Raw genomic sequence first — 27,168 nt, 5'->3', positions numbered from 1 at the left:
TGGGTGAGGAACAGTCTTTTTACTTGGCTAAGGAAAACCTTGGTCATTGGTTTTAAAGAAAGAAAAAAAATTTCTTTTTTACCCAGATGTCTTTTAGTATATTATTTATAATTATTTGAGGGAATTTGTAGGGCTCTTAGGCTTTTCATTTTAAAGGTGGCATATTTTTCATGGAGACTTTTATATTTGAATGTCATGAATCGTAAAAAAAAAAAACAGGTAACATGCTGTTCTGTTTTGTATTCTTTGTGCTGGAGTATTTTGACCATTTACTCTTATTTTGCTAGTTTTTAACTTATGGGAGAGTTGAAGCAGAAGAGAGTTCATGGCATTCTAACTACTGACAGTTCTATTTGTGAAGTGTTTACCAAGTACTTAGCATTTATTGTAGAGCAGGAAAGCCATATTCCATCTTCCAGTACCACTTTCATTTAAATAAACGTGTCTTTGGTATATATACATACCTTCTTGTTCTTTCATTTATTCATACATTCTTTAACAACTTTTTTAAAGTTTATTTATTTTTGAGAGAGAGAGCACAAGAAGGGGAGGGACAGAAAAAGAGGGAGACAGAGAATTCAAAGCAGGCTCCAGGCTCTGAGCTGTCAGCTCACAGCCCTGTGTGGGGCTGGAACCCTCAAACCTCAAGATCATTACCTGAGCCGAAATCAGACACCTAATCCACTAAGCCACCCAGGTGCCCCTATTCATGCATTCTTTAATTCCTTTAGTTTAGAGTTGAATAAATTTGTGCAACATTATACTTAACACTCTGTATTGACAATACAGACTTCTTAATTTTGCTTTACAAAGGTTATGTAGCTCTTACATTTATAAAAAGATGCCCACATTTGAGTGTCTGCATGTGCATATGCTCCTGCATGCACGCACATATGCAGGACACAGTCCTAGCCTCCATCTCTCTCATGAGCTCTAAACCTATGCCGATTTGCCTGTTTAACATTTCTATTTGTATGTTTCAGAGACTCCTAAGTTAACATAACATACAAGTCTGAATTTGTAATCATTTGTTTCCAAACTTCTCTTTCCCCATTGTACCATTTTTGAATCAACTGCCCTATTGTCCATCCAAATACCAAACCTCAGAAATCTTTTAATTAGTAGAATAATGTAATTGTTTCTCTTTCAACTTATCTGGGATATTCATGAGAACAAGACCATGTTTTGTGGGGTTTTTTTGTTTGTTTGTTTTTTCCTTATATTTCCATCATTTAGCAGAGGACTTACTATAAAATGAACACTCAATATTTTGGGGGGGAAAGCTAGGGGTACCTGCGTGGCTCAATCAGTTAAGCATCTGACTTCGGCTCAGGTCATGATCTCACGATTCATGGGTTCAAGCCCCGTGTCGGACTCTGTGCTGACAGCTCAGAGTCTGGAGCCTGCTTCAGATTTCCGTGTCTCCCTGTCTCTCTGCCCCTCCCCCATGCACACTCTGTCTCTCTTAAAAATAAACAAACATAAAAAAAAAAGCTAGACATGTAATTTCATCTATCCTAAAATACTTCTTTTTTTTTCATCCTAAAATATTTTTAACATTATGGCAGCATACTTATGAGCACAGATTCCTCAGAGTGTCAGCATGATGTAGAGACAAATGCTAGAATCAGAAGACCTGCCTTTCTCTTTCAGTCTACCATAGTGTATTATTTCAGGGATCAATTGAGATAATAAACTTGGAACTGTTTTGTCAATGGTGAAGTTATATAGAAAAAATGAAGCTGCTTCTTTATAAAGTCCTTTATCATACTTTTATAGGCAAGTCCACAATATAATATTCAGTCTCTGTGAAGGGTGTTCATTCTTCTGTTTTTTCCCCGATATGCAATATTAATTCTGCACTAAGATATGCAGAATCCCATATTAAAAAACATGTATCAACGCAGGGCCCAGGAAATGTTGATGCCTGGGCATACACCAAGTAACTGTAGATACAGTGTCTGCATGCCTCTGCATATTTACAATACATTTTTATTCATTCTTTCTTTCCTGCCTTAATTTTTCTGTCAGCCTGAAAAGTTGCTTTTTATTCATGCCATGGCCTTATTTTCTGTGACTGCCTCTTGGCATACATTATTATCGATAGTTTGCATATCGTGGATATAGCACTTTTCAGTCTGAAAATCCACTTTTCATGCTGATGCTATGTTTTCTAGGTCTGGTGTCTGTAATACATTATTGTTAACAACATTTTGGAGTCTACTCTTTTTCATTTGGCGCTTCTTATCCTCAACATTTTTCAAGATGTATCTATCCAGTGTAGTTAACACTATTGGTGTCTCTAAGATGTTGATGTATAAGGAAATGTACATTCTCTATCTGGAGGTTGAGGAAACCAGGTTCGATGTTTGCTGTTTTTAGGAATGTATGTTTGCAAAATGACTTAAAATTTTCTTTAGAGCAGCTTTTCCTTCTTCTGTAAACACTCTCTAAAGAGTCAACTATACAAAGCTTTCAGGTCTTTAAGATTATCAGAAGTCAATATCAGGGCCAGAGTTGTAATTCATTTTCTTTGTGAGTCCTACTATCCTATTGTCAAAGATGACACTCAGGCAAGCATCCCTTTTTTTTTAAGTTTGTTTGTTTGTTTGTTTGTTTGTTTGTTTGCTTGTTTAGAGACAGAGTGGGTGCACGGAAGGAGCAGAGAGGTAGGGAGAGAATCCCAAATAGGCTCTGCAAACCCTGTGTGGGGCTTGATCTCACAAATCATGAGATCATGACCTGAGCTAAAGTCAAGAGTTGGATGCTTAACCCAGGAGCCCCACAAACAGATTTTTTAAATACATGAGATAAGTATGCTTAGAAATGTGGTTTCCATGCATTTCCTTAACATATTTACCCAATGACATTGTAGCTTTGGTTAGATGTTCCCTTCATTTCTTCCCAGTTTTATGTACACATGTAGTACATATGAAATAGTGGTATGGAAAGCATTATATTTTTACAGTTTCTCCAAAGAGAGTTTTGTTTTTCTATCTATTTTAGGCTCAGTATTAGATCTTGAACAGGAATCAAATGTTAGAGATGATAAGAATTAGTAGAAAGCAATCTCTCGGTCGTTCCTCTCCAGACCATCCTACTGTTTTGATGTTTGTGTTGCACCTGTGGTCACTTCATCTTTGTTAGAATATTCAGGCCATAAACACACTTCTTATCTATACCATGTTTTTGCAAGGAGACACTCTGACTGTTATCTCCGTGGTGAGTCCTTAATCACGAGAGTTTTGAGCTGCCACAAAAAAAACTCTGTTTAATGGATGTCCATATAATCTGAAGCCTAGAAAATAGTTGCATGTGTTCATCACTTGTAACTTTTAGAACATAAAATCTAATCTCTTTGAGCATTTATGAAGGGATGAAATTCTAGTTTCAATTGTTGACAGTGTTCCAAGTAACAAATAGATTGTTGGCAGTTTAAAAGGAATGTATCTACTGCAAGATAGCTTTAGATATTTTTGGTTTCTAAGAATGTGTTGATGTAAAATTAGAAGGTATTATGCCTGTATCATTTTAGATAATTTTTTATAGGTGCAATTGGTTTTGTGAGTTCAACTCTTGAAAACTTGTAAAGAGACTTTACAATATGATGCGTATAATTGCTGTTTTTTGTAGGACCATGTAGGTTGATTGGATCCATGAAAGAATGTTGATAGAGAATCCTAAATGTATCAAAGTCTAACATATTTTAATTTCTTTCTAGCATCTTTTGATTCTCGGTCTTACTTAATTGTTACTGCTTCTTACAGACCAAATTCTGCTCTTTGTTAAAGTTTATTTTTAGTTTGGTGGAGTTTTTCCTTGAGGGATTCTACTCACATAAAATCAGGGGGTAAACTTTCAAAATTTGTTGTTGTTGTTGTTGTTGTTGTTGTTAATGTTTAAAGATTTGATTTTCCCTTCATAATAGGCTGATGTTTTAAATATTTTTAGATTTCTCAGTTTATATTTTATTTCATCCAACTCTAACCCTGATGACGTTATCTTCCAACATAAATCTTTGCTAAGACCTCTAATAATTGGGTTTTGTTCCTTTGTAGAAAAAAAAATTTCCATGAAAGCCTTTAGAATTTTCTCTGCACTTCTGAAATTTTCCAGCCACATGAGTCTTATGTTCATACTGCAAAGCACTTCCCATGTATATTGCCATCTGAAGATATGCATGCCCTTTTCAGTAAGTTCATGTTTTTTCTTCTCCATCGTTCTTGTTATCTCCTAATATTCATATTAAATTTGGGAGGTCTTTTAACTTTCTTTTATTTTTTTTTATTATTTAGAAAAATGTAATGTTTATTTATTTTTGAGAGAGAGAGATACAGAGTGTGAGTCGGGGAGGGGCAGAGAGAGAGGGAGATACAGAATCTGAAGCAGGCTCTAGGCTCTGAACTGTCAGCACACAACCTGATACAGGGCTCAGACTCACGAACCACAAGATCATAACCTGATCCAAAGTCGGATGCTTAACCGACTGAGCCACCCAGGCATCCCTAACTTCCTTTTATATAGTCTTTCATTATCATTTTTTTCTAAGATATGGGGATATCTCCTTTTTTTAAATTTCTCTTTAGGTTACTAGTTTGGTCTTTACCAGTGTCCATTTTATTATTTTCAAATCTGTGAATTGTCTGAGATTTTAACCTACTTGACGACTAACAAGTTGGCCTTCCACAATTTCATGGATACTGATGGAATATATGAGCCATTTGCACTAGAGACAAAGACATGTATTACTCACAGCATAATAGGTATCAAGGGCATCAATATATTTGTGTCCTTTCCATTGCTTGTAAGTCCAGTGGAGTGACTGTTCCAACATTGTAAGAGAGAATCCCTCAGCTAAAAGAACTGGAATCTTGGCTTAAGAGGCGAACACCATCTCTCTCTTCCAAGGTCATAAACAAACCTGCCTTTCGCTATGGAAGGAAACACTATAACTGTTTTCTAAGGCTTCTTGCTATTCAAATATCCTTGAAATGATAGTCCAAAACCGACCATAGTCAGTGCCTTGCTTCACAAGATGTGCAGAAATATGTGAAACTCAAGTATCTTTTATGCAATAATTTGTCTATCCTTTAATTTTTTTCATTTTTGGAAGTCATAATTTTTAGTCTTCAAAAAGTAATGTTTATTCTCCGATTCAGTTTTTACAATCCTGCTCTTTCGATAGGTGGGGATACACAGTATCATTTCAAAACATTTTAAGGTGATTTCTAAGAGTTATTTTTTGTTCTCTAGGTCAGTGCTTCTTTCATGTGCATATAGTACCCGGGGGAATTTGTTTAAATGCAGATTCTGACCTAGTAGATTTGAATCAGGGCTTGAGATTCTAAATTCCTAACAGAATCCAGGCAATGTCATGTTGTTGGTCCTTGGATAGCAATTTGACTAGCAGAGATCTATTATCCTTGTTTGTTTCTCTATAAAAACAGTAAGAACAATGTCAAAATCAACTTTTTCAGAACTCTGAAAATATCTAAAGACTTGCAACAATCCAAGGAACATTATTCAAAAAAAAAAAAAAACAAACAAAAACATGAATTTCAGTAAAGGCAGCAACTTTTGTGACATTTTAGCTTTGGCCTATTTTCATCCTTCTTTTTCCAGTACTGTGGTAGCCTTAAAACTGTCAGCCCTGTGACCACAATGAAAGCCAGCACTCTAGCAGTCAAGGAAGGGGAAAAACTTGTTTTGGAGCCGCCAAAACAACATTCTCAGAGAATTGTTATTTGGCCTTTCTGGTCATCCTAGAAACCTACATTACCAAGGCTTGGCTTTTTTTTTGTTTGTTTTTTGGGGTTTTTTAACTGCATTTAGAGCTTGCTTAGTGCAAACAAACTTTTCTCCTGGGGTATTGTTCGTAAACAATCAGTGACAATTATTTCATATCAAAGCTGCCCAAGAAAGTAATGAGGTTTGGGGAGACAAGAAACTGACCAAAATAAATTAAAAAGAAAATCTGGGGAATGAGATGCTTATTGGGGGCTTGGGGAAGCTTAGAAGGCTATGCACATGTGTAAAACTATGTGAATGTCCCCAGAAGATCTAAGAATCACCTCTCACTTCTAGCTGACATTGAGTTTCTATTAAAACAGGAAGTGAAAGTTAAGGCAATACTGTAAACTGCCTGCCTGAGAATTAAAGACATACCCAGACATGCACATACAGCCCCTTGGCTAAGTCTGGGGAATATGTTGCTTCTAGGCATTTAAGAGAATCTCTTCATGATCATTAGATGACCACTAAGCTGACCAAGCAGAAACTTCAGTGGAAGATGGTAAAGAATACAGACTTTATAAATTAAGAAAATCATTAATAAAACAGCAACAAACACAGTTTTCCAAAGTTGCCACATTATATGATTTAAAATACTCTGTTTTCAATAAAAATTATAAGATATGAAAAGAAAAAAAAATTTAGATCATTCTAAGGTACAGGGTATTAGCCAAAACATCATGTAGCTACATCCTTGGCTTTTTCTCTAAAACATGCTTTCTTAACAGTATATTTCTTAATTTTAGATGTATTTGCAACCAGATTTGCTTGATAATTCCCCAAATCATCAAGGCCTGCTTATTTTTTGTTTAACAATTCTTTTCTTTCCTCTTGTTTTTTTTTTTTTTTACCTTAAGTAGCAAGTAGAAGCCAGAGCATACCATCTTCATCGACAAGTTAACTTCAATCACACCAGCACAGTCCCTCTTATCATGTAAAGTGATATATATGGCAAAGATTGAAAATGATTACGATATCTGAAAATTCCATTATTCCACTAACATATTTATTACCACAAATAAAGTAAAAATGAAAGAACAAAGGAACAAAAAGACATATAATATATAGAAAGCAAATAGAAAAAAATGTCAGATTTGAGGCATACCTGATTATCAGTTAGTTAGAGATTGACAAAATAGAGTTTTAAAAAATACACCAAGTATAAGCTGTCTACAAAAGACATACTTTAGGTTCAAAGATACAGAGACACAAGTTGGATGTAAGGGATGTAAGTTATGTTTTATGTAAAGAGTAACCAAAAAAGAATTGTATGTAGTAGCATATAAATACATGTTAAAGCAAAAACTATTGTTACTAACAAAGGACATTTTATAATGATAAAAGGGTCAATCTGTTAAGAAGACCTAACAATTATAAACATGTATACTTAACAAAATATGTGAACTAAACTGACAGAACTAAGGGAAAAATAGATAACTGTAATAGTTGGAGACCTTAGTACCCCTCTTTGAATAATGCATACAACTAACCAGATCAATAAGTAAAAAGAAGGCTTGAATACTATCAGTCACTTAGATTTTATAGACATCAAAGAACACTCTACAAAACACCAACAGAATATGCATTCTTTTAAAAGGCACGGGAAACATTTTCATTTTTTTTTAACATTTGTTTGTTTATATTTATTTGAGAGAGAGAACATGATGAGCAGGAGAGGGTTCAGAGAGAGAGAGAAAGACAGAATCCCAGTCAGACTCTGCACTGTCAGTGTGGAACCCAATTCAGGGCTTAAACCCATGAACTGCAAGCTGAGCTGAAACCAAGAGTTGGATGCTTAACCAACTGAGCCACCCAGGCACCCCTGAAGCATTTTCTAAAACAGATCGTATGTTAGGCAAAAAAAAAAAATATATATATATATATATACATATATATATAATTATAATTATAATTATAATAATTAAAAAAGGAAAAGAAAAAGTCTCAGTGAATTTAGAAGGATTGAAATCATACAAAATATGCTGACTATAACAGAATGAAATTATAAATTGATTAAAAAAGGCATTTGGAGAAATACACAAATATGTGAAAATAGATAACCAATAGATCAATGAGTTAATCACAGGGAAATTAGAAAATACTTTGAGATGAATGAAAGTGAAAACACAACACACCAAAATGTATGAGATGCAGTGAAACTAGTGCTCAGAGGGAAATTCATAGCTGTAAATACCTTCTTAGACAAAGACAATATCAAATCAAAACCTTAACCTTCCACTTTAAGAAACTAGAAAAACAAAAGAGCAAACTAAACCCAAGCAAGCAGAAAGAAAGATATAAACAATAAAGAAATTAGAGTGAAAATAAATGAAAATAGAGATTAGAAAAATAATAGGTAAAACCAATTAAACAAAAGATCAGCAAAATTGATAAACTTTTAGCTAGACTGACCACTAAAAGAAGGGAATAAATTCAAATTACTAAATCAGGAATGAAAGAGGGGGCATTACTATAGACATTATTGAATGAAAAGGATTATTAGGTAATATTATGACAATTGTATATTTAAAAATTAGATAAGTAGACAAATTCTTAGACAACTACTAGAACTGACTCAAGAAGAACTTGAAAATTAGAACAGACATATAAGAAATAAAGATATTGATGGGGTGCCTGGGTGGCTCAATAGGTTAAGCGTCTGACTTCGGCTCAGGTCACGATCTCACAGTTCATGGGTTCAAGCCCCACATCTGACTCTGTGCTGACAGCTCAGAGCCTGGAGCTTGCTTTAGATTCTGTGTCTCCCTCTCTCTCTCTCTGCCCCTCCCCTACTCACACTCTGTCTCTCTCTCAAAATAAATAAACATTAAAAAAATTAAAAAAAAAAAAAAGAAAGGATAGAATTAATCAGAAAAACTTTCCTCTAAGAACAGCCTAGGTCCTGATCACTGGAGAATTCTAACAAATCTTTTTTTTTTTTTTTTTTTTTAACATTTATTTATTTTTGAGACAGAGAGAGACAGAGCATGAACGGTGGAGGGTCAGAGAGAGGGAGACACAGAATCTGAAACAGGCTTCAGGCTCTGAGCTGTCAGCACAGAGCCTGACGCGGGGCTCAAACTCACGGACCGCGAGATCATGACCTGAGCCAAAGTCGGCCGCCTAACCGACTGAGCCACCCAGGCGCCCCTCTAACAAATCTTTAAAGAAGACAACACCAACCCTTTACAAAGTCTTCCAAAAAATACTAGGAGAGGGAGTAATTCTCTACTCATTCCATGATTTAAAAACCATTCCAAGACAATAAAAGAAAAAAAAATATCCTTTATGAATATAGATGCAAACATCCTCAACAAAATGCTGGCAAACTAAATCCAGTGACATAAAATAAGGATTCGGGACACTTGGCTGGTTCAGTCGGAAGAGGATGCCACTCTTGATTTTCAAGGTTGTGAGTTTGAGCCCCATGTCAGGTGTAGAGAATATGTAAACAAACTTAAAAATAAAGATTAAACTCCATGACCAAGTGGGATTTATCCAAGGAATGTAAGGTTGGTTCAATATTTGAAAATGAATACATGTAATGTACCACATTAATAGAATAAAAGACAATACATGATCATCTCGATAGATGGAGAAAAACTTCATTTGATGAAATTTAACACTTCTTCATGATAACAATATTCAATAAATTAGGAATAAGAGGGAACTTCCTCCACCTGATAAAGAATATCTATGAAAAACCCACAGCTAATATGCTTAATGATGACAGACTGCATGCTCTTTCCCTAAGATCCAGACAGAGACCAGAATGTCCCCTGTCACCATTTCAATTTAGCATTGTACTGGAGGTTTTAGCCAGAACAACTAAGCATGAAAAACAAAAGACATTCTGATTGGTAAGGAAACAGTAAAGCTGTATTCACAGATGACATCATCTTTATAAACATTAAAGGAGAAACAAAAAAAAAAGGGTGATGGATGGGAGGTAACTGCTCATGGGTGAGGCATTTCTTTGGGGTTGAAAAAAATGTTCTGAGAGAATTGTACAACTTTGTGAATGTACTAAACATTCTCTGAATTGCACACTTAAACAGATGAACCGTATGTGAATTATACTTAAAAAAATTACAGAAGTGTCATGGAAAAAGGAGTGAATTGAACCATAAAATTGCTGTTAAAGAAGAGTATGTCAGTGGTGCCTGGGTGGCTCAGTTGGTTAAGGGTCAGATTCTTGGTTTCAGCTCAGGTCATGGCCTCATGGTTTTGGGAGTTGGTTCCTCAAATGGGGCTCTGTGCTGGTGACGTGGCGTCTGCTTGGAATTCCCTTTCTCCCTCTCTCTGTGCCGCTCTCCCACTTGCGCTGTCTCTGTCTCTCTCAAAATAAAAACAAATAAACTTTAAAAAAGGTAGAGCATGGCAATTAACTTCTAAATGGATGACAGTCACTATCATATTACTCTTGTATTTAGATTCCATTTAAAATAGAAGGGGATCTGTTTTATGCCAATATATACAATTGATTGGAAATTATAGCTCTATAATTATTTAAATTTGCAATAAAAACTGTCAAATTAAAAATGTGCAAAAAAGAAAAATATGCTTCCTGAGGTTTCCAGAGATGGAGAAGTGAACTGAATCTCTTAATTTCTAGGGTATAGAGCGTGTTATGATGGGAATGAAAAAGAAAAAAAAAAATCACCTTGTAATCAAAGTCCTAAGATCAACAGTTTGGAGTTCCCCTGGGAGCTTGCAGAATCTCTGAACCCACCCTGGACCTACTGAATCAGATTTTACATTTACAAAGAGGCCCATGTAATTCTTAGATACTTTAAAGTCTGATTCTACATTTACAAAGATGCCCATGTAATTCTTAGGTACTTTAAAGCCTGAGAAGCAAAGGCCCTGATACCTTTGACTCCTCACTGGTTTTGCTGCCTGGCTTGCTTTCTGTTTTCCTCTGTCTCTCCTTTGGGAATGCAGTTACCTTAAATTCAGTTTTGCTTCTAAGGCCCAAATGATTCCTGCTAGACACCCTATACAGATAGAATCTATATTTTCTTTGATGGCACATTTCTAACGTTAGCAGAAGATCAGATTATCAGTTGCTCTATTTCCTTCCAGGGGAAGAGGAGAGATCCAATTGTCTCAACTGTTTCAAATGATTTTTTTTTAATTCAAATAAATTCAAAATTTAAATGTAGCAAGTTTATATTCATATTGGTCCCTAGTTTTTGTTGATTCTAAGCTTGGAGATGGTTTTCTCACCTCTCCTTGGAACGCCCCATGTTTCCTTACCTCTGGAATTTGGGAACCTAATTTCCTAATTGTTTTCTCCCCCTGTCAATATCATTGTATCTGAGTTTCTGCAAAATTTCAGATCCGTAAGTCATGTTATTTCTTACCATTGCATCCCAGTTCCTTTTTATTATTGTTACTGTTCTTTCATTTTTATTTTCTGTAACTGGGATTTTAGGAAGGTATATAGAAGCATATATTCATTACGCCATCTTTACCTAAAAGTCTTCTGTGATATTTATTTATATATGTATGTATGTATGTATTTTAAATTTTATTTTTATTTATTTTGAGAGAGAGAGAGAGAGAGAGAGTGTTTAGTAGGGGAGGGCCAGAGAGAGAGAGAGAGAGAATCCTCAAGCAGGTTCTGCGCTGTCAGCATGGAGCCTGATATGGGGCTCAATTCCTTGAACAATGAGATCATGACCTACAACAAAATCAAAAGTTGGACCCTTAACTGACAGCCACCCAGGCACCCCATTTTCTGTGATTTTTAAAATTATCTTTGATAAATCAAAGAAGAATTGGAAATATATTTTGTTTCCATTTCTTGGATTACTAGTAAGGTTGAATTCTTTCCCATGGGTAGGTTTTCTAATTAAATTGTGAATTGTCTGTTTGAATGAACTTATTGTGCTGGTTTCTTATGTTTTTTTCTTAGGATTTTTCTGGAAGTTTTTAACATAAGGTGATAATTTCTTGCTTGTCAACTTTGCTATAAAGATTTTATCTAGGGGTGCCTGGGTGGCTCAGTCGGTAAAGCGTCCGACTTCAGCTCAGGTCATGATCTCACAATCTCATGGTTCAAGCCCCACGTCGGGCTCTGGGCTGACAGCTCGGAGCCCGGAGCTGCTTCGGATTCTGTGTCTCCCCCTCTCTCTGCCCCTCCCCGACTCACACTCCGTCTCTATCAAAAAATGAATAAACATTTAAAAAAAAAAAAAGATTTCATCTAATCTATTTGATTTTTAATTTTGGTTACCGTTTTTGGTCTGTAGAATGTTATAATTTTGATTTACTATATCCATTTTTAAGGTACTTTGGTTCTCTTCCATATTTCATGTGTCATATACATATATTTATTTTTTTCTTCTATATTTTATTCTCTTTTCTGGAATATTAATTTTTTAAGTGTAATTTTCTATAATATTATATACAAACTCTTTAATCCAGCTGGGATTTATGTTTATGACTATTATAAATTAGGTGTTTAAGATGACTGTGTTTTGTTTCTGATATAACCAATTTTCCAACTTTTACTTATTATTATTATTATTAATGTTTATTTATTTCTGAGACAGGGAGAAACAGAACACGAGTGGGGGAGGGGCAGAGAGAGAGGGAGACACAGAATCGGAAGCAGGCTCCAGGCTCTGAGCTGTCAGCACAGAGCCCGACGCAGGGCTCGAACTCACAGACTGTGAAATCATGATCTGAGCCAAAGTCGGACGCTCAACCGACTGAGCCACCCAGGCGCCCCCAACTTTTATTTATTAAATACACTTATGTTTTATTGCTAAAATAATGCCTTTATCATGTTAGTGTCATAAATTTTTCTTTGGTCATATTTCTTTAGTTTCATTCTACAAAATTAAAGCACTCTGAATTGATTGTTTTAACCTTTTAATCTACCCATGCTAAGTGAACTTTGTGAAAATGACACTCCTTAACAGTGTGGTAGTAGCTGTTGTTCAGTCAGGAACTTTGATAATTAAAGTTTCTGGGCTTTGTTTGTTTTGTTTTGGTTTTGGTATTTTTACTCCCTTGTGTTGACATGCCTAAAATAATTCCATTCTTCAAAAATTTATTATAAGTGTACTTAAATACTCACTCAAATATCACACTGGAGGGATTTTCTCATATTGAGAACCCATTTCCTAAAAAATACCATGTACTTTAAAGGTATGACATGTATATAAATATACAATTTCCCCTTGAAAATTCTAAAAATAAAACCAGTGTTAGATAAATTTTGTCAAGTTGCCCAAACCCACTTCTAAATTTGAGTCAGAGGTTTTAGATAAAATCTTATTCAAATCTTTGGCATAATTTTTCCTTTAATATTTTCACAAAATGATATAGATCAAAGAATGAAATTACCTGACACAATTTTATATGATTAAAGCATAGGTGAAAAACGCTGGCATTTTACAAATAGTCTATGCCAATTCCTTTATCTGATGTTCACTTTCAAATAGTCACAACTGGCAAATGCCTAGTTTTAAATAACACATTTGTGTGTGACCTTTTAACAAAATTACCTATGTCTTTGTTTAGAGTGCAGAGGGCATGGATTTCACAGAGCATTTCCCACTAAATGGAGTATATTACTCCAATATCACGGCCATGTTGTCAGGAAGTGGCACTTCATTAAGATAATGTGACCTTTAGAATATTCTTCCAACCTTTTACTGTGTCTTTGGTAGTGGGATTTGTACTTTAATTTCTGTGACTTTTTGATAAGATGAAAGTAAAATGTAATTGAAGGCTATATTTTTTATTTCCTTTCAGTTATACATTGTGTGTGTGTGTGTGTGTGTGTGTGTGTGTGTATTCTTCTTAAAATGCAAAAATAATCAGGTAAAGGATTTTTGTTCAAACTAGGGATTGTCTGCCACGTAAATGTCTTTTAGAGTTAAAATCAAATTGGCGAGTTTATGCCTATTGTGGAAAGAAAAAAAAGCGAAAATGGCTTTGTAGAAGAAATAAAAAAATTGTTTTTTTTCTCTACCACATTTTTTTTTTAAACTGGGAAGCATCCCTGAAGCCTTTTTCTTGCTTCATGATAACAACAAAATAATATTTTTTTCAGTGTATTTGCTGTGGTAAATTAAAATTGTTCATTTAGAGTGAGTGATCATCAAAGTAGATATCCAACTTATCAAACCACTTTTACGGATGAGTCAAAGTACGCAATTTAATGGAAAGGGGAGAAGAGATAAGTGCTCTGGTGAGGCCAGACGTAGCATTTCTCAGGAACCACTTATGTGTCACTAGGTTAATTTATAGGATTGAATCGTATGGTCATAATTGAGCATTTCACTTGAGTGTCTTGAAAGATATCTAGCGCCAAGTATTATTCCTATTTTAATTTGTAGACACTCTTATGTGCCAGAATATGTATTTCTTAATCACAGCTGTGACAGTTGTAACACTGAGATTATCTTTGTTATATTTAAAATGGAGCATTTATATTATACCCTGCACATTGGCAGTATTAAGTAAAATGGCAGAAACAAATAATGGCAAGAAAGCTGAAAGGGATTTTTTGGTTGTTCTACCAGATCACATATCTATGACATACCATTTAGGTTTTCAAACTTTAGTTTCTCTATTAGAAAAAAAAGTAGCAGTGTAAGTTAGAAAGTAACAAAACTATAGGGGTTTTAAAAATAGAAGTTGATTTTTCTCATGTAACCAGAAGATAGGAAGTGGGTAGTCCAGGACTGACGCAGCTACTTGATGGGGCCACCAGACACTCCATCGTTTCTGTCTGTCTTCTGTTTGTGGTTGTGGCCCCATTGTTGCAGGATAGCTGCTTAAGTTCCTTGTACCATGTCTGCCTTCCAGGCAGGAAGAAAGAAAAGACGATGTTGTGGGGTTTTTTGTTTGTTTGTTTGTTTTTGTTTTTTTCCTGATGAGGTGTTGCCTGTTCATTGGGAAAGGAGATTCATCCCTAGTAGACTTATCTCTATATACCTCATTAGCCAGAATTGTGTCATTTAATATCTTCTAACTGCAAGAGAGGGTGGGAAGTCAAGCATTCAGCTTTATGGACTCTATAATAGAGGAAGATAAGGGAGAAGGCTCTTGAGAAGGGGTATCGATTAAGCTAATCTATAATATTGGCCACAATTCAATACAATATATATGTAAAGTCTCTTTAATATACTGAGGTTCTAGCAATAATATAAATTCAGTTGAAAGGGGTTAATATTGCTATTATATTTTATAATGACCACACCTAATTGGGAATGTTATCTTTAGTTCTGAATGCATATAAGAGCTAATGTACCTTCAAAAATATATAGGGAGGATGTAAGTTGTATTGAAATTGTCATGTAAGGAAGTGCTAAAGGAGGTAGGATTATTTTACTTAGAGAAGATAGGATTGGGTAGAGGCCTAAGAGTTATTCAAAGTTTGAAAGGAGGAATATGCTTATTATGGGTTCATAAAATTAGCAATCATGAGGAAGGCAGTTTTGAGGTTGTTATAAAAGAATTTCCTAAGAATCAGGGCTATAAAATGTACTCCTGTTGAATTAGAAATGTCCTAACAATCTGTTAATTCCTATAGATTGAAGAGGGGAAATTCTCATGTTGACAATCCCCTCCAATTCTAAGATTTGCTGGTTTTTTCCATGTTTTATTATGGCCTGTATTAGAGTTCTTCAAGAAACGAAACAGAGAGAGAGGGAATGTTACAAAAGCTGACGTCCCACTGCAAAGGCCATGAGGCAGGAAGAATTCTCTTTTCTCTGGAAGTAGGTCAGCTTTTTTTTGTTCTAGTCAGTCCTTCAACTATTTAGATGAGTGTCACTCATATTATGGAAAGCAACCTGCTTTACTCAGTCTACCTATTTATTTTATATTAAAATGTTTTTAATGTTTATTTTTGAGAGAGACAGAGAGACTGATTGCAAGAGGGAGAGAGGCAGAGAAAGAGGGAGACACAGAATCCAAAGCTCACTGCAGGCTCTGAGCTGTCAGCACAGAGCCCAATGTGGGGCTTGAACCCATGAACTGTGAGATCGTGATCTGAGACAAAGTCAGACGCTTAACAGACTAAGCCACCCAGGTGCCCCCAGTCTACCTATTTAAATGTAAGTCTTCTCCAAAAACATCCTCACAGAAACCTTACCCAGAGTAAGTTTTGACCAAATATCTGGGGACCCTGTGGCTCAGTCAAGTTGACCCATAAAATTGACCATCAATCATATAGCCAAAAATGGAGACTTCTTCAATGGTGTATTAATTTTATATTGCCACATAACAAGTTACCACAAACTTAAAACAAATTTTTTGTCTATTTCTATGGGTCAAGAGTTCAGGCATAGCCTAGCAAAGTCCACTGCTCTGGGTTTCACAAGGCTACAACACAATTAATAAGGCTGCATTTCTTTCTGGAGCTTGTGGTCCTCTGGAGGTGGATGTTGGAAGATTCCAGTTCTTCGTGGTTATAGAACTGAGCCCTTCATTTCCTAGAGGTCACCTGTAGTTCACTGCTCTGTGCCCTCTTAATGGACAGTGAATATCAAAGCAGCTTGCCTCTTCAAGGTCAGCAAGAAAGACTCTCACTCCAGTCAGCTAAGACAGTCTTATATAACATAAGCTAATCATGGGAGTGACATCGTTTGTCACATTCTATTATTTACAAGCTAGTCACGCTATTGGAAGTGAGAGTGCACAAAGGTATGGACACTAGGAAGTGAAAATTATTGGGGTCACCCAAGAATCTTTCTACTACAGATGGTTCTTGGAATTGACTTTTTGAAGTACAGTGAAGGTTAAGCTTGACTGTGGCTTTCATATATCCATTTGGGTCTGAAGCTTAATTAAGGACCAGCCAAACAAATAAAGGGAAAGTTTGACAAAAGCAGAAGAGGTGTTTTTATTCCTAATTGTAGTTAATAGAGGTTGCTTTGACACTAGCTACTTTGGAGTAGTGAGGACATGACTTTAAGGTCATGGGAGATTGTTTCTCATTGAGATATTACTCATTCAAAAATAACCTAATGAGGAAAGAGCTCTCATGCTCCAGATTGCATCTATTAGAAAAAATAAAAAGGCAGAAAATAATAAATACAAATTACAAACATGGTAGGGTTTTAATGATGTTGTTAGTTTTTATAGTCAACAAAAGTGCCTGAAATAACCATCCCTATATTAAATTTATATAGACTGAGTGATGTCCATTTGAAAAGCCACAGTGATTTTAGATGTATTCCTATAGTTCAAATAAATAGAATATGTTAGTACTTCTTCCACCCAAGCCCCTGTTGCCAAATCTCCAAATGTGTATATATATATATATATATATATATATATATATATATATATATATATATATATAATGGTAGAGCTAGTAACTCAGAGAGTTCCAGTAATGTAGGAGTCTTTCTGTATTTTCCCTGACTCTCTTCACTATTCTTACCCTATTGACAATTTATAACCCCTGCACCATCTGGGGAACAGACTGTTGGCTGCCAAGTAGACTCATTAACATTCCCCTCCAGGAACTCTTGCTGTTTAATTAGGCTGTCTGCTGGATTCAGGCAGTGAGAGCCTTAGGTGGCTGTGTAACAAATCCATGACTCCATGCATTCAGATGTCAAGGTCACTAAGATTCTTGCTTATATTCAATACAAGAAAGGGAATCCAGACCATTGGCTGCTAAATCCAAATCATCAATGACTTCACCTTAAAGATGACTTTCCATTGTTAATTGAGACACTAAGTTATCCCCCACTGAATTCACTGCTGTCACTACTGTGTTTGACAATATTCTAACCCTTAGCCATCAGGTCTGGCCTTCAGACCAACCTTCTTGCCCAAACCAGTCAATAGTGTTTGTAGAGTACTATCCAAGCCCAATACTGAAATTTCTATGTGCCATAAGTAAATGCATCTGATTAATTGAATTCTCTGAGGACAGATTGTTGAAAGTGTTAGCATTCCAGATGCACTTAAGTAGAATAAATGGTCTTCTTTTCAAATGCCAAATTGCTGAAGTTCTATTGCAAGAAAAATACCTCTCAATTGAATGATTCTGTTCATTTGAATACACTCTTTCTAATCATCACTAGTTTAAAGAAAAAAGGAAAACAGTCATTATGCAAAATATGTCTGCTTAGGGTTTTCCAAAGGGACAGAAGCATCACAAGTGTATGTCAACCAACTCTAGCATTTCTTGGCTGAGTTAAGTAATCCATCTATCCATCTGTCTAGCCATCCATCCGCCCATTCATCCATCCATTGATTCATTCATCAAGTATTTATTGATCATTTGCCTTTGAGTAAGCACTGGGCTAGGTGCTATCGATATAATGGTAACTCAAAATAGACGAAGAACAAGTCTCCATTCTTGTGGAGGAGGCAATTATTAATCAAATAATCATGAAAACAAAATACAGTCACAAGAGTAGTAAGTACACATACCTACTTACATGAGATCTCATAATCAGAGTGTTGGCCTAATCTGGTGAACAAGGAAGTATTCCCTGAGGAATATGTTTGAAATGACGATGTAGAAATGATAAGATGAGGATAGCTAGACAACATTTAGGGGAGAGAGGCAGGAAGAGGATTCTGAAAAAGAGAAAAAGCACAGCATATGCCCTGTGTCAGTGGACCATGGCACATCTGAAAGAAAGCAGGTAGTTGGTTTTCAGAGAGGAAAGGGAATTTCAGTGTGTGAAGTCTATGGAAAGGCTTCCCGAGTCCACCTACATTGCTAGTCTTAAATTATTTTATCTACTGGAGCTAGAGGATCACCTTCCAGGAGTATCCTTAACATCAGGACCTGCACTATTTTCCTCAAGTTGTCTAAGCCTAACCCTCTCTCTAAAAGAAAGAGTGAAGAGATTAATGGGCTCAGTTTTACTTCTTTCCACACCTAGCAGTCTTGACTAATAAAGGGTATTATGAATCTTCATAATCCTCATAGGGAACTAGGAGTTGTCAGCAGCATTGCTTTAAAATTGGTCTTTCTGGTAGTCTAACAAAATGTTTGGGCCAAGAAATAATTTTTGGTGTTAAGCTTTAATTAAAATAACTATACTTTGTATGAAGACAAAGCTTTTCAAACTGTTTTACCTATTTCTGTTTTTGTCTTCAAACACTTTTATTAAGCCCTCTTTTTTCCTCATTCTGTAAATGAAATATTCTGTTCCCTCTCTTTAATAATGATAGTACTTATTATAATATAATATACAACAAAATATAATGATAATTATTATTTTGGTGATGACATATGTCAGTAGTGGAGGCTAAGATGTGTTTTAAGTAGTTTCAGTTCATAAAAAAAAAAAAGCAGCCCACCAAATTGGCATTAATCAAACAGTAAGATTTTTGAGAGAGAGAGAGGGAAACTCACCAGCTACAGGGGAAATCATAGTCGGGGTTCAATATATATGAGTCCCTTTCCATCTAATTATTTCAGTTATAAAGGTATTTGTGAGGGGAAAAGAGGAAGAAAACTTGTTTAGTACAAATAGAATTTCAGCTATTGGTTTTCAAATGCTGTGAGATGATTTCTGTTTTGTAGGCTTCATTACAAAAAAAGATTACCAAGTATTTGTCAGATAACCCACAGCTGGAAAATGCTATATATATCGTGTGGCATTGTTTTAAAGACTGTCAGTTAATACTTTTACTCTGGAAATTTCTTGAGATACTCTTAATTATATTAATAATGCTATAATAGTTAACACTTAATATTGCTCATATTTATACAGGTAATATAACCAGAAAAATGATACAAATACAACTCAAAGTTATCTTTAAAACATGGGAATTATAGTTAATAGCTGTATTACACTGGCTCTTACATTGTTAGCTACAAGGTATAGTACTACAACATGATCTGGGAGCCAAGCTGGACCACAAGCTGTCTGGGGGTTTATAAAGAAATCCTTTAAAAAGTCATAATAGTTTTGAAGTTTTATACATAGTAACAGAGTTGTAATCCATTTTTTTTTCTTTTTCTATTTGGGAATATGAAGTATTTAAGAAATGAGCAGAGCAGGGCAATAGCACTCATTAAAATGCTGGAAAATATTACCAACGGGAAAAGCCTAAATGAATTGGAATTAGTTCATGTGCAGATGAAAAAGCTAATGGTCTTTTCATAAGTCAATAATAATTTTAAGCAGCCGGGAAAGTGTTTTATGAGCAGGATTGCGATCAGCTGGTTTTATTATTCAGTAATAATAAAGTATGGGAAAATAAATCTAAATTGGAATTTTAAACAGGAAAATATTCTGTCTATAGCAGATGTCCATTGCTGTATGTATGTTTTCCTGTTTAAAGTGTTGTTCACAAGCACCTTAAGTGCACAGCTTTACGGTCTTCCTCTAGGGCAATCTTCTTCTAGGGCAATCTGTAGACTGTTTCATATATGCAGAAAGAGAATGCAAGATAAAGGAATATTAGCAGTGCCCATATTGGAATCAAGAGACATCTAAATTGTAGGCTTTTTTTTTTTTTCAGTCTTAGGGTATTTAGATGATCGCATTGATTTCTCACAGGTATGGAATAAAATCAGTAATTCAATTTAATCTGAACAATTGTGTGAAAATATATATATTTAAAACTACAAAATTATATGTTGCAAACCCGTGTGCTCGTGGTCATGTAATTTTTTGCCTGTTTTGACCATTCCTAAGTTGTTCTAATGAAAACTTTTCATTAAAGGAGATAATAGGGGTGCCTGGGTGGCTCAGTCAGTTGAGTATCCAACTTTGGCTCAGGTCATGATCTCGCGGTCCGTGAGTTTGAGGCCCATATCCAGCTCTGTGCTGACAGCTCAGAGCCTGGAGCCTGCTTCAGATTCTGTGTCTCCCTCTCTCTCTACCCGTCCCCTGTTCACGTGGGCTCACTCGTGCTCTCTCTCTCTCAAAAATAAATAAACGTTAAAAAAAAAGAGAGATATGTAGATGCACTTGGGTAAATACAGAACTCTCCAACTGTATTCAAGCATTCAAGCAGATAGGATTTAGCCACAACTTGTGCTCATTCAACATGATATTGGAAGAGCTGGAGCACAGGTATGAGAGACATAGGAGGTTTTTGATAAGTTTAAGAAGAAAAAAAAAAGTGGAAAGGAACTCTTTATTTTCTGCTATTTAACTTTTAAAGAAAAAATAATTATTGTGAGAACAGGAGAAAAAGTGTTAACTTTCAATGATGAGAGAATCAACATCTAGTACTTCGAATCCTTTCTAATTTAGCATAACTTTCGGAGGTAATAGAAACAGCAACTTCATCTTGAAGGCCAGCTGCAAGAGCTTGTTTGGTTACTTTTGCCATCCTGACAGGATTATTGATAGAGAAAGAAACTCAAGGTCATAGGCCTTGATGTTTTGCTCATTCTATGGTAATCTTATTTCTGGAGATTGTTGGCTCAGCTAGTTCTTAGCTAGATGCTGGGAAGATAAATTTGAACTTGGGCTTGTGACACCACTTAACTTGTAATAATGATTGTTATCAGTGTCTCTCCATCCTGTTTGGAGGGCAGGAAGTTTGGCTGTGCCTGTGTGTGTGCGTTTTCTCCAACTATGAATGACATTTGAAATGCCCAGCCATTTCTCCCAAAACGGTGGCTAGGAATCACTACTATCATAGAACTATAAATGCATTTTTATCATTTAGAGCAAGAAAATGCTGAACCATTTCTCTCTAGTTAAAATGGGGCTACTTTGAAAATTTGATTCCATAGTCCTAATCTTAATTAGTCCTTTAGCGAAATCTCTTTAAACTGTCACATACTTTTTAATCTAGGAAATGTGCTTTGTTTATTAAATATGTATCTTTTTTTAAAAATGTGCTTACAAATATATTTCTTTAACATAATTTTTTTCTATCTATATTTTTGTGAAATGAAGCAGGAAATGTTTTTTGTCAAGATAATATGAATACAGTATTGATAAAGTCAAGCTAGTAGGTGAGTACAGGGAGAGAAGATAATGGGATAATAAAGCAAAATAACAATTTGCTTTTGAAAAGTTTGTTCCTCAAGCTTTCATTAGTTTAAAACAAACAGCTCTAGAATAAGATCATCCACATTAGCATTTATGATAAAATTTATTCAAATTAGTAAATTTTATAGTAACACCAGTTATCAACAGCCCTTTTTAAATACTGAGTGATCCAAATTTTGTTTTGTTTTGTTTTTTGTTTTTTTAATAATTCCCAGTCCTGCTGAGTTAGTCTGTGATATCTCAACAGCTCAGCTAGTCATTTAATAGTTTAAGTCCCGTGACAGTTAAAGCAGTATCAAAGAAATGCTGTATTCCTTGGAACCATGATCACCCCCAGAATCCACCTCAGCTCTCTTTACCCTGAAATTGTCTGAATTTTGCATAGGCTTTCTCTAAAGGCAGGAGTAAATTACAAATCAGGTTATGAAGTTGTGGAGATGACGTTGTTAGGATTAGGGAAGAGATGTGCCATGAGGAAAATAGTTAAACTTGGGAAAAGAAGAAAAAAAAAAAGGCTCATACAATGTAGTTTCTGGTCCACAAACATGAAGAAATCAAGTGATGATAGTAGTCACATTCATTTCTCTAAGGCCCAAGTCCAGAAGGCTGTTCATTTTCAATGGTAGCAGCTAAGGAACATAGGGCATAGACTCAGATGGGGTAAATATGGAGACAGGTTTAGGGAAAGTGTCCCAGGGCTGGCAGTAAGGGAGGCTTCACTACCCTGCCAGGGGAAGATGGAGCAGTAGTCAGAAAGGAGAGAATTGTGTAGAAGACCTTAATGGAGGAGCTGTGGCCTTAGGTCAAGGGGCAGAGTCAGCCTGTTGGGATGAGGCAAGGAAGCGGCTGAGGAAATAACACTCTGATCTTTCTTTCTGCTCACTGATCTCCTGTTGCCTTGCATTTGGCCAAATCCAGCTAAAAACAAGCGCAGGGGAGCTTGTTGATGTAGCCTGCACAGGTCCACTTCTCTGGGCACAGAGTTGGGTGAAGCAAGGGTGGAATGCCCATCTGGAGGGCCAGTGAAAATTCTGCATAGGATCCATTCCTGCTGTAGCTGTGTTTGTAAAACAAACTAATTTGACTCAGCTTTACATGTGCAGAAGGCTTTTAAGAATATGATTGAATAATATGTGGTGTGAAAAAGTACTTTTGCTAATCGTTTATTGATTTAAAGATTCCTGTTCAACAGTTATTATATATCAACAATATATATCAGAGTAAGAAGGATAAAACTTTGAGTCTTGTTAAGAGATTTAATAAGAAGGGAGAGTCATTATGAGGGCAGCTAGGAGACAGAGAATTAAGTGACTTTGGTGTGAGAGCTGAGTTTGAATCCTGATTGGGCTATTACTACTGAGAACTTACATAATTTATTTAACCACCAGGGACTGTGCTGCCTGAGGAACTCATATGCAGTAGGTGAGCACCCTAGTGCTATTATTGTTATCAGGATGCCCTTGGTGAAGTTTTTTTTTTTTTTTTTAAAGTTTATTTATTTATTTTGAGAGAGACAGAAAGAGTGAGCAGGGGAGCAGCAGAGAGAGAGGAAGAGAGAGAATCCCAAGCAGGCTCCACACTGTCAGCTTGGACCCCAATGCGGGGCTCGAACTCATGAACCTTGAGATCATGACCTGAGCTGAAACCCAAGAATCAGATGCTTAACCACGTGACTGAGCCATCCAGGTGCCCCTAGGACTCCCTTGCTGAAGTTTTATTGCTAAGAAGGCAAATAGTAACCATTTTATGTACCATTGAACCATGTAATCTTGCTTTAAAAACATCGATGTCTATTATTAGACCCCTTTTTGAATAAAGAACAGGGAATCTACATGAAATATGAAAAGGGATATACTTCTGTTATGTATTTATGATCAGATTCACTGATATTCATTAAAACATTCAAAAATGACACAAGATATGGTAATCCCAGTTCAAATGGATGATTCGCTGCCAGACCCATTCCTGTCACTGATGATGAGAATAAAGGCTGTGTAACTCAAATCATTTTAGACACATGTTCATGTTTGAACAGGGACTGTAAGAGCAGGTGTCAGAATACAGCTTTCAACATACGGTAATCTCTTCCAATGCAGCTGGCTGCAATCCTTGTCAAAGGTTACAGAGACAAAAAGACACAGAGTCAGAAGTGGCTAGGTGCTTCAAAAGCACATTCAGGAAACTGCGTCATTATAAATCATATTCCCTGGACTAGAAAAAAAAATCACTCCTTTTACCAATGATGTAGAGTGGCTTAAAAGCTGAATCTGAATTTAGTTCTGTAAGTTTCCATGTATCAGAGAGCACCAGAGAAATTAAAATCGAGAGAAAGGTATAAATAACAAAGAGCAGTGGATCGGAATGTGCCTTGAGATTTAACCACAGCCCCTGAAGCTCCTATACTCACTGTACTCTAGAGAACAAGCAGAAATTTTGAAATGCAGCCATCCTATAATGGCTGAAATGGGATGGCCATTTTACCGTGGTCCAATGGTAGATGGATAGGAAGAGACGTTCACTAGAGGATATTCACATTACAGGAAAAGATACAAAGCTGGAGTTTTCACAAAGAGCAAGTGACATTGCAGCCACCATGAAGAGAGAAGCAGTTTGATTAACTGTCACCTCTGAGGAGTCTTTCCTCATCCTGTAAACTTGGGTAGACTTCTCTCCTGAGAACTCTCGTGCCTCCCTACATTACCATATTACTATCATGCTGTGCTGTGTGTAGTTATTTATCTAAATGTCCCACTTGAGTGGGAGGTCCATTAGGGTAGGGACTGTCTGTCTCTTCTGTGTCCTATCCAGTGCCTTGCACTGAACAAAGTAAATGTTCAGTACATGTTTTTTGAACAGTAGAACAATCAAAAGTGCGTATAACTGGAAAAGAGAAAAAAAATTTTGAGGCTGTGTGATGTTGTGATTTAGAATAAATGCGTATTTGGTCTTTATCCACTGTTTCTGGAACAGAGCTCCTAATACCTTTGGATTTTCCTATTCCAATCCATATCGTCTTTGATTATGTTAATGAGGTGACTTTAGGATCAAACTCGAGGATGGGGGCTGGTCTCCAGGAAAACCAACCATGTAATGAGAGGGTTAGAAATTTCAGACCCACCCCCTAACTTTGGAGGGCGCTAGAGGTTCACTTCTTTACTTATGGCCAGTGATTTAATCAGTAATAAAGGGTCCAAAAAAATCCAAAAGGATGGGGTTTGGAGTGCTTTTGCGTGGGGGAACATGGAGAGATTTGGGGAGAGCGGCACATTCTGGAAAGGGCAAGTCCTTTTCCCATACTTTGCCCTATATGTCTCTCCCACACCTGGGAAGAATTGTATCCTGCCTGTTCCTGAGTTATATCCTTTTATAATACACTGGTAATATAGTAAGTAAAATGTTTCTCTCAGTTTTATGAGCCATTCTAGCAAATTAAACCCAAGGAGGGGTAATTGAAACTGCTAATCTGTAGTCAGCTTGTCAAAAGCAAGGGTGATAACCTGGACTTGGGCTTAGAGTCTGAACTGGGGGAGCAGTCTTAAAGGACTAAGCCCTGTTGGATCTGACACTATCTTCAAGTAGATAGTGTCAAGGATAAGCTGAGCTGCAGAACAGCCATCTAGTAACCTAGAATTGGCATTGAGGGGAGAAACATACACACTCACTCACAGCCAGAACTGTAGACTGATAAGGACTGCCTTTTTTATTCTGGTTGATTTTAGGTGAGGCAGAATTGTTCCTTGGTTAGTTTGGACACTGTTTCTGGAAGATATTATTGATACATTCTTGTTTTAAGAACATACACGAGTTTAGAATTTATGCTGATAGGGAGGGTTTCCAGTCTAGTTTATTCTTAATACATGTCCCTGGTAAGACCTAGTCAAGCTTTTTAGTACCTGGTTGCAATCTCCCAAGAACATGTGTGAAATATCATGGGAACACACCTGTAGACAACCTAGTCTTGACTTAGAGCAGAGACAAAAGTCATCCTGAAACCTATGCTGTCATTTAAGAAAGAGTCAAAAGTAAGCCAGCTAGGATCCTGTAAATCTTTGTGAATATTGAAGCCCATGTGATACATTTCCTTTCGATATTTAGACTCTGATAACCTTAGCAACATTCAACACTGAATCCTGTTTGCTTATGAGGAGGTGTTTGACTGTTGTTTTGGGTGGAGAAAGAGAGATCTTGATAGGAATGTGCTGACAGATCTGGAAAGAAATGTGCTGACAATTTTCCTTACCTGATAAAATGTGCACTTGCATTCCTAAGTCCTTGGAGCAATGGATGTTTAAAAAAGTTTTGAATGGACACTATTTGAATATGTAAAAATTTTAAAAATAAAAGAGTGATACCAAATAAAAGACACGTTAGAAATTACTCTTCAATGGGTAGTATTCAAAAACATAAGGGATGGGTGCCTGCATTGCTCAGTTGATTAACAGTCGGACTTCGGCTCAGGTCATGAGCTCATGGTTTGTGAGACTGAGCCCCACATCGGACTCTGCACTGACAGTGGGGAGCCTGCTTGGGATTCTCTGTCTCACCCTCTCTCTCTGCCCCTCCCCCACTTATTCTCTAAATAAATAAATAAATAAATAAATAAATAAACAAACTTAAAAAATTAAAATAAAATAAAAACATAAGGGAGGTAAGAACAAAGCACTGAAGGTAGTAGTGATGGGGTTCTTGGGCAAACGGCCAAGAAAGAATTCTTGAGACATCTTTGGTGCAAAAAGGTGATTTTATTAAAGCATGGGGATAGGACTTGTGGGCAGAAAGCCACACTGGGGTTGTGAGGAGTGACTGATTATATACATTTAAGTTAGTGGGGGTTAGTGTAAGTCTCTAAGGAATTTGAAAGCAAGGCTTTCAGGATATGAAGGGGCTAGCTACTGTTAAGGTAAGGTTACTTTTAGTCTTTAATAAAATAAAAACATCAAGGAAGTGAGGCAGCCATGAGTTCCTTGAGCAAGGTCACACTCTGAATGTTTCAGATGTCTATCACTGGGCTGCAAACTGTAAGGAGATTTAATTTATGTTACATTTCTCTTGCCTTTGTTTCCCTCATCAGTAGGACATTTCACAATAAAGACATTTGTGAAGGTAATGGGAGGCTGGGAGATTCTTCCCACCACTGTTAACCACTGACAAACTTGGAGGGAGGTTTTCAAACTTGACTGAGGGCAGACTCAGTTTAATCTAGGTCTTGTTACCAAGTCTAATTGGTAATGAAGTAAAAAAATTGCCATCAGAGAGTAACTCTAATACTTGAACTTAGTGTAAAAATATCTGAAAAAAAAAACAGTCCTAGAGACTGTCCTAATATCTTATATTTTAGCACATTGAATAATCATCCAGTAGATATAGAAAATTTGTAATCAGAATGCCTCTAGAAAAGGATATGCTTGCTATCTTCCAT

The 27,168-nt window shown here is 36.2% G+C and overlaps 1 protein-coding gene across 14 annotated transcripts in view; it reads left to right on the top strand.

Moving 5' to 3' along the window:
* Positions 1 to 27,168, top strand: part of NAALADL2 (N-acetylated alpha-linked acidic dipeptidase like 2) — a 1,340,454-nt gene that overhangs the window by 591,476 nt on the left and 721,810 nt on the right. Inside the window, exon 1 of one of the 14 annotated variants that reach the window (XM_023260389.2) lies at positions 3,358 to 4,192. The exons of the other annotated variants lie outside the window; for them this stretch is intronic. Within the exon in view, the coding sequence (XP_023116157.1) occupies positions 4,177 to 4,192 (16 nt within the window). The 5' untranslated portion in view covers positions 3,358 to 4,176. Of the gene's footprint in view, positions 1 to 3,357; positions 4,193 to 27,168 lie in introns of those variants that run through there. 14 annotated transcript variants of the gene reach the window in all.

This window comes from Felis catus, chromosome C2 (assembly GCF_018350175.1).
Source record: "Felis catus isolate Fca126 chromosome C2, F.catus_Fca126_mat1.0, whole genome shotgun sequence".
In the NCBI taxonomy this organism is placed as follows: domain Eukaryota; kingdom Metazoa; phylum Chordata; class Mammalia; order Carnivora; family Felidae; genus Felis; species Felis catus.
This window is presented reverse-complemented; position numbering and strand designations above follow the sequence as displayed.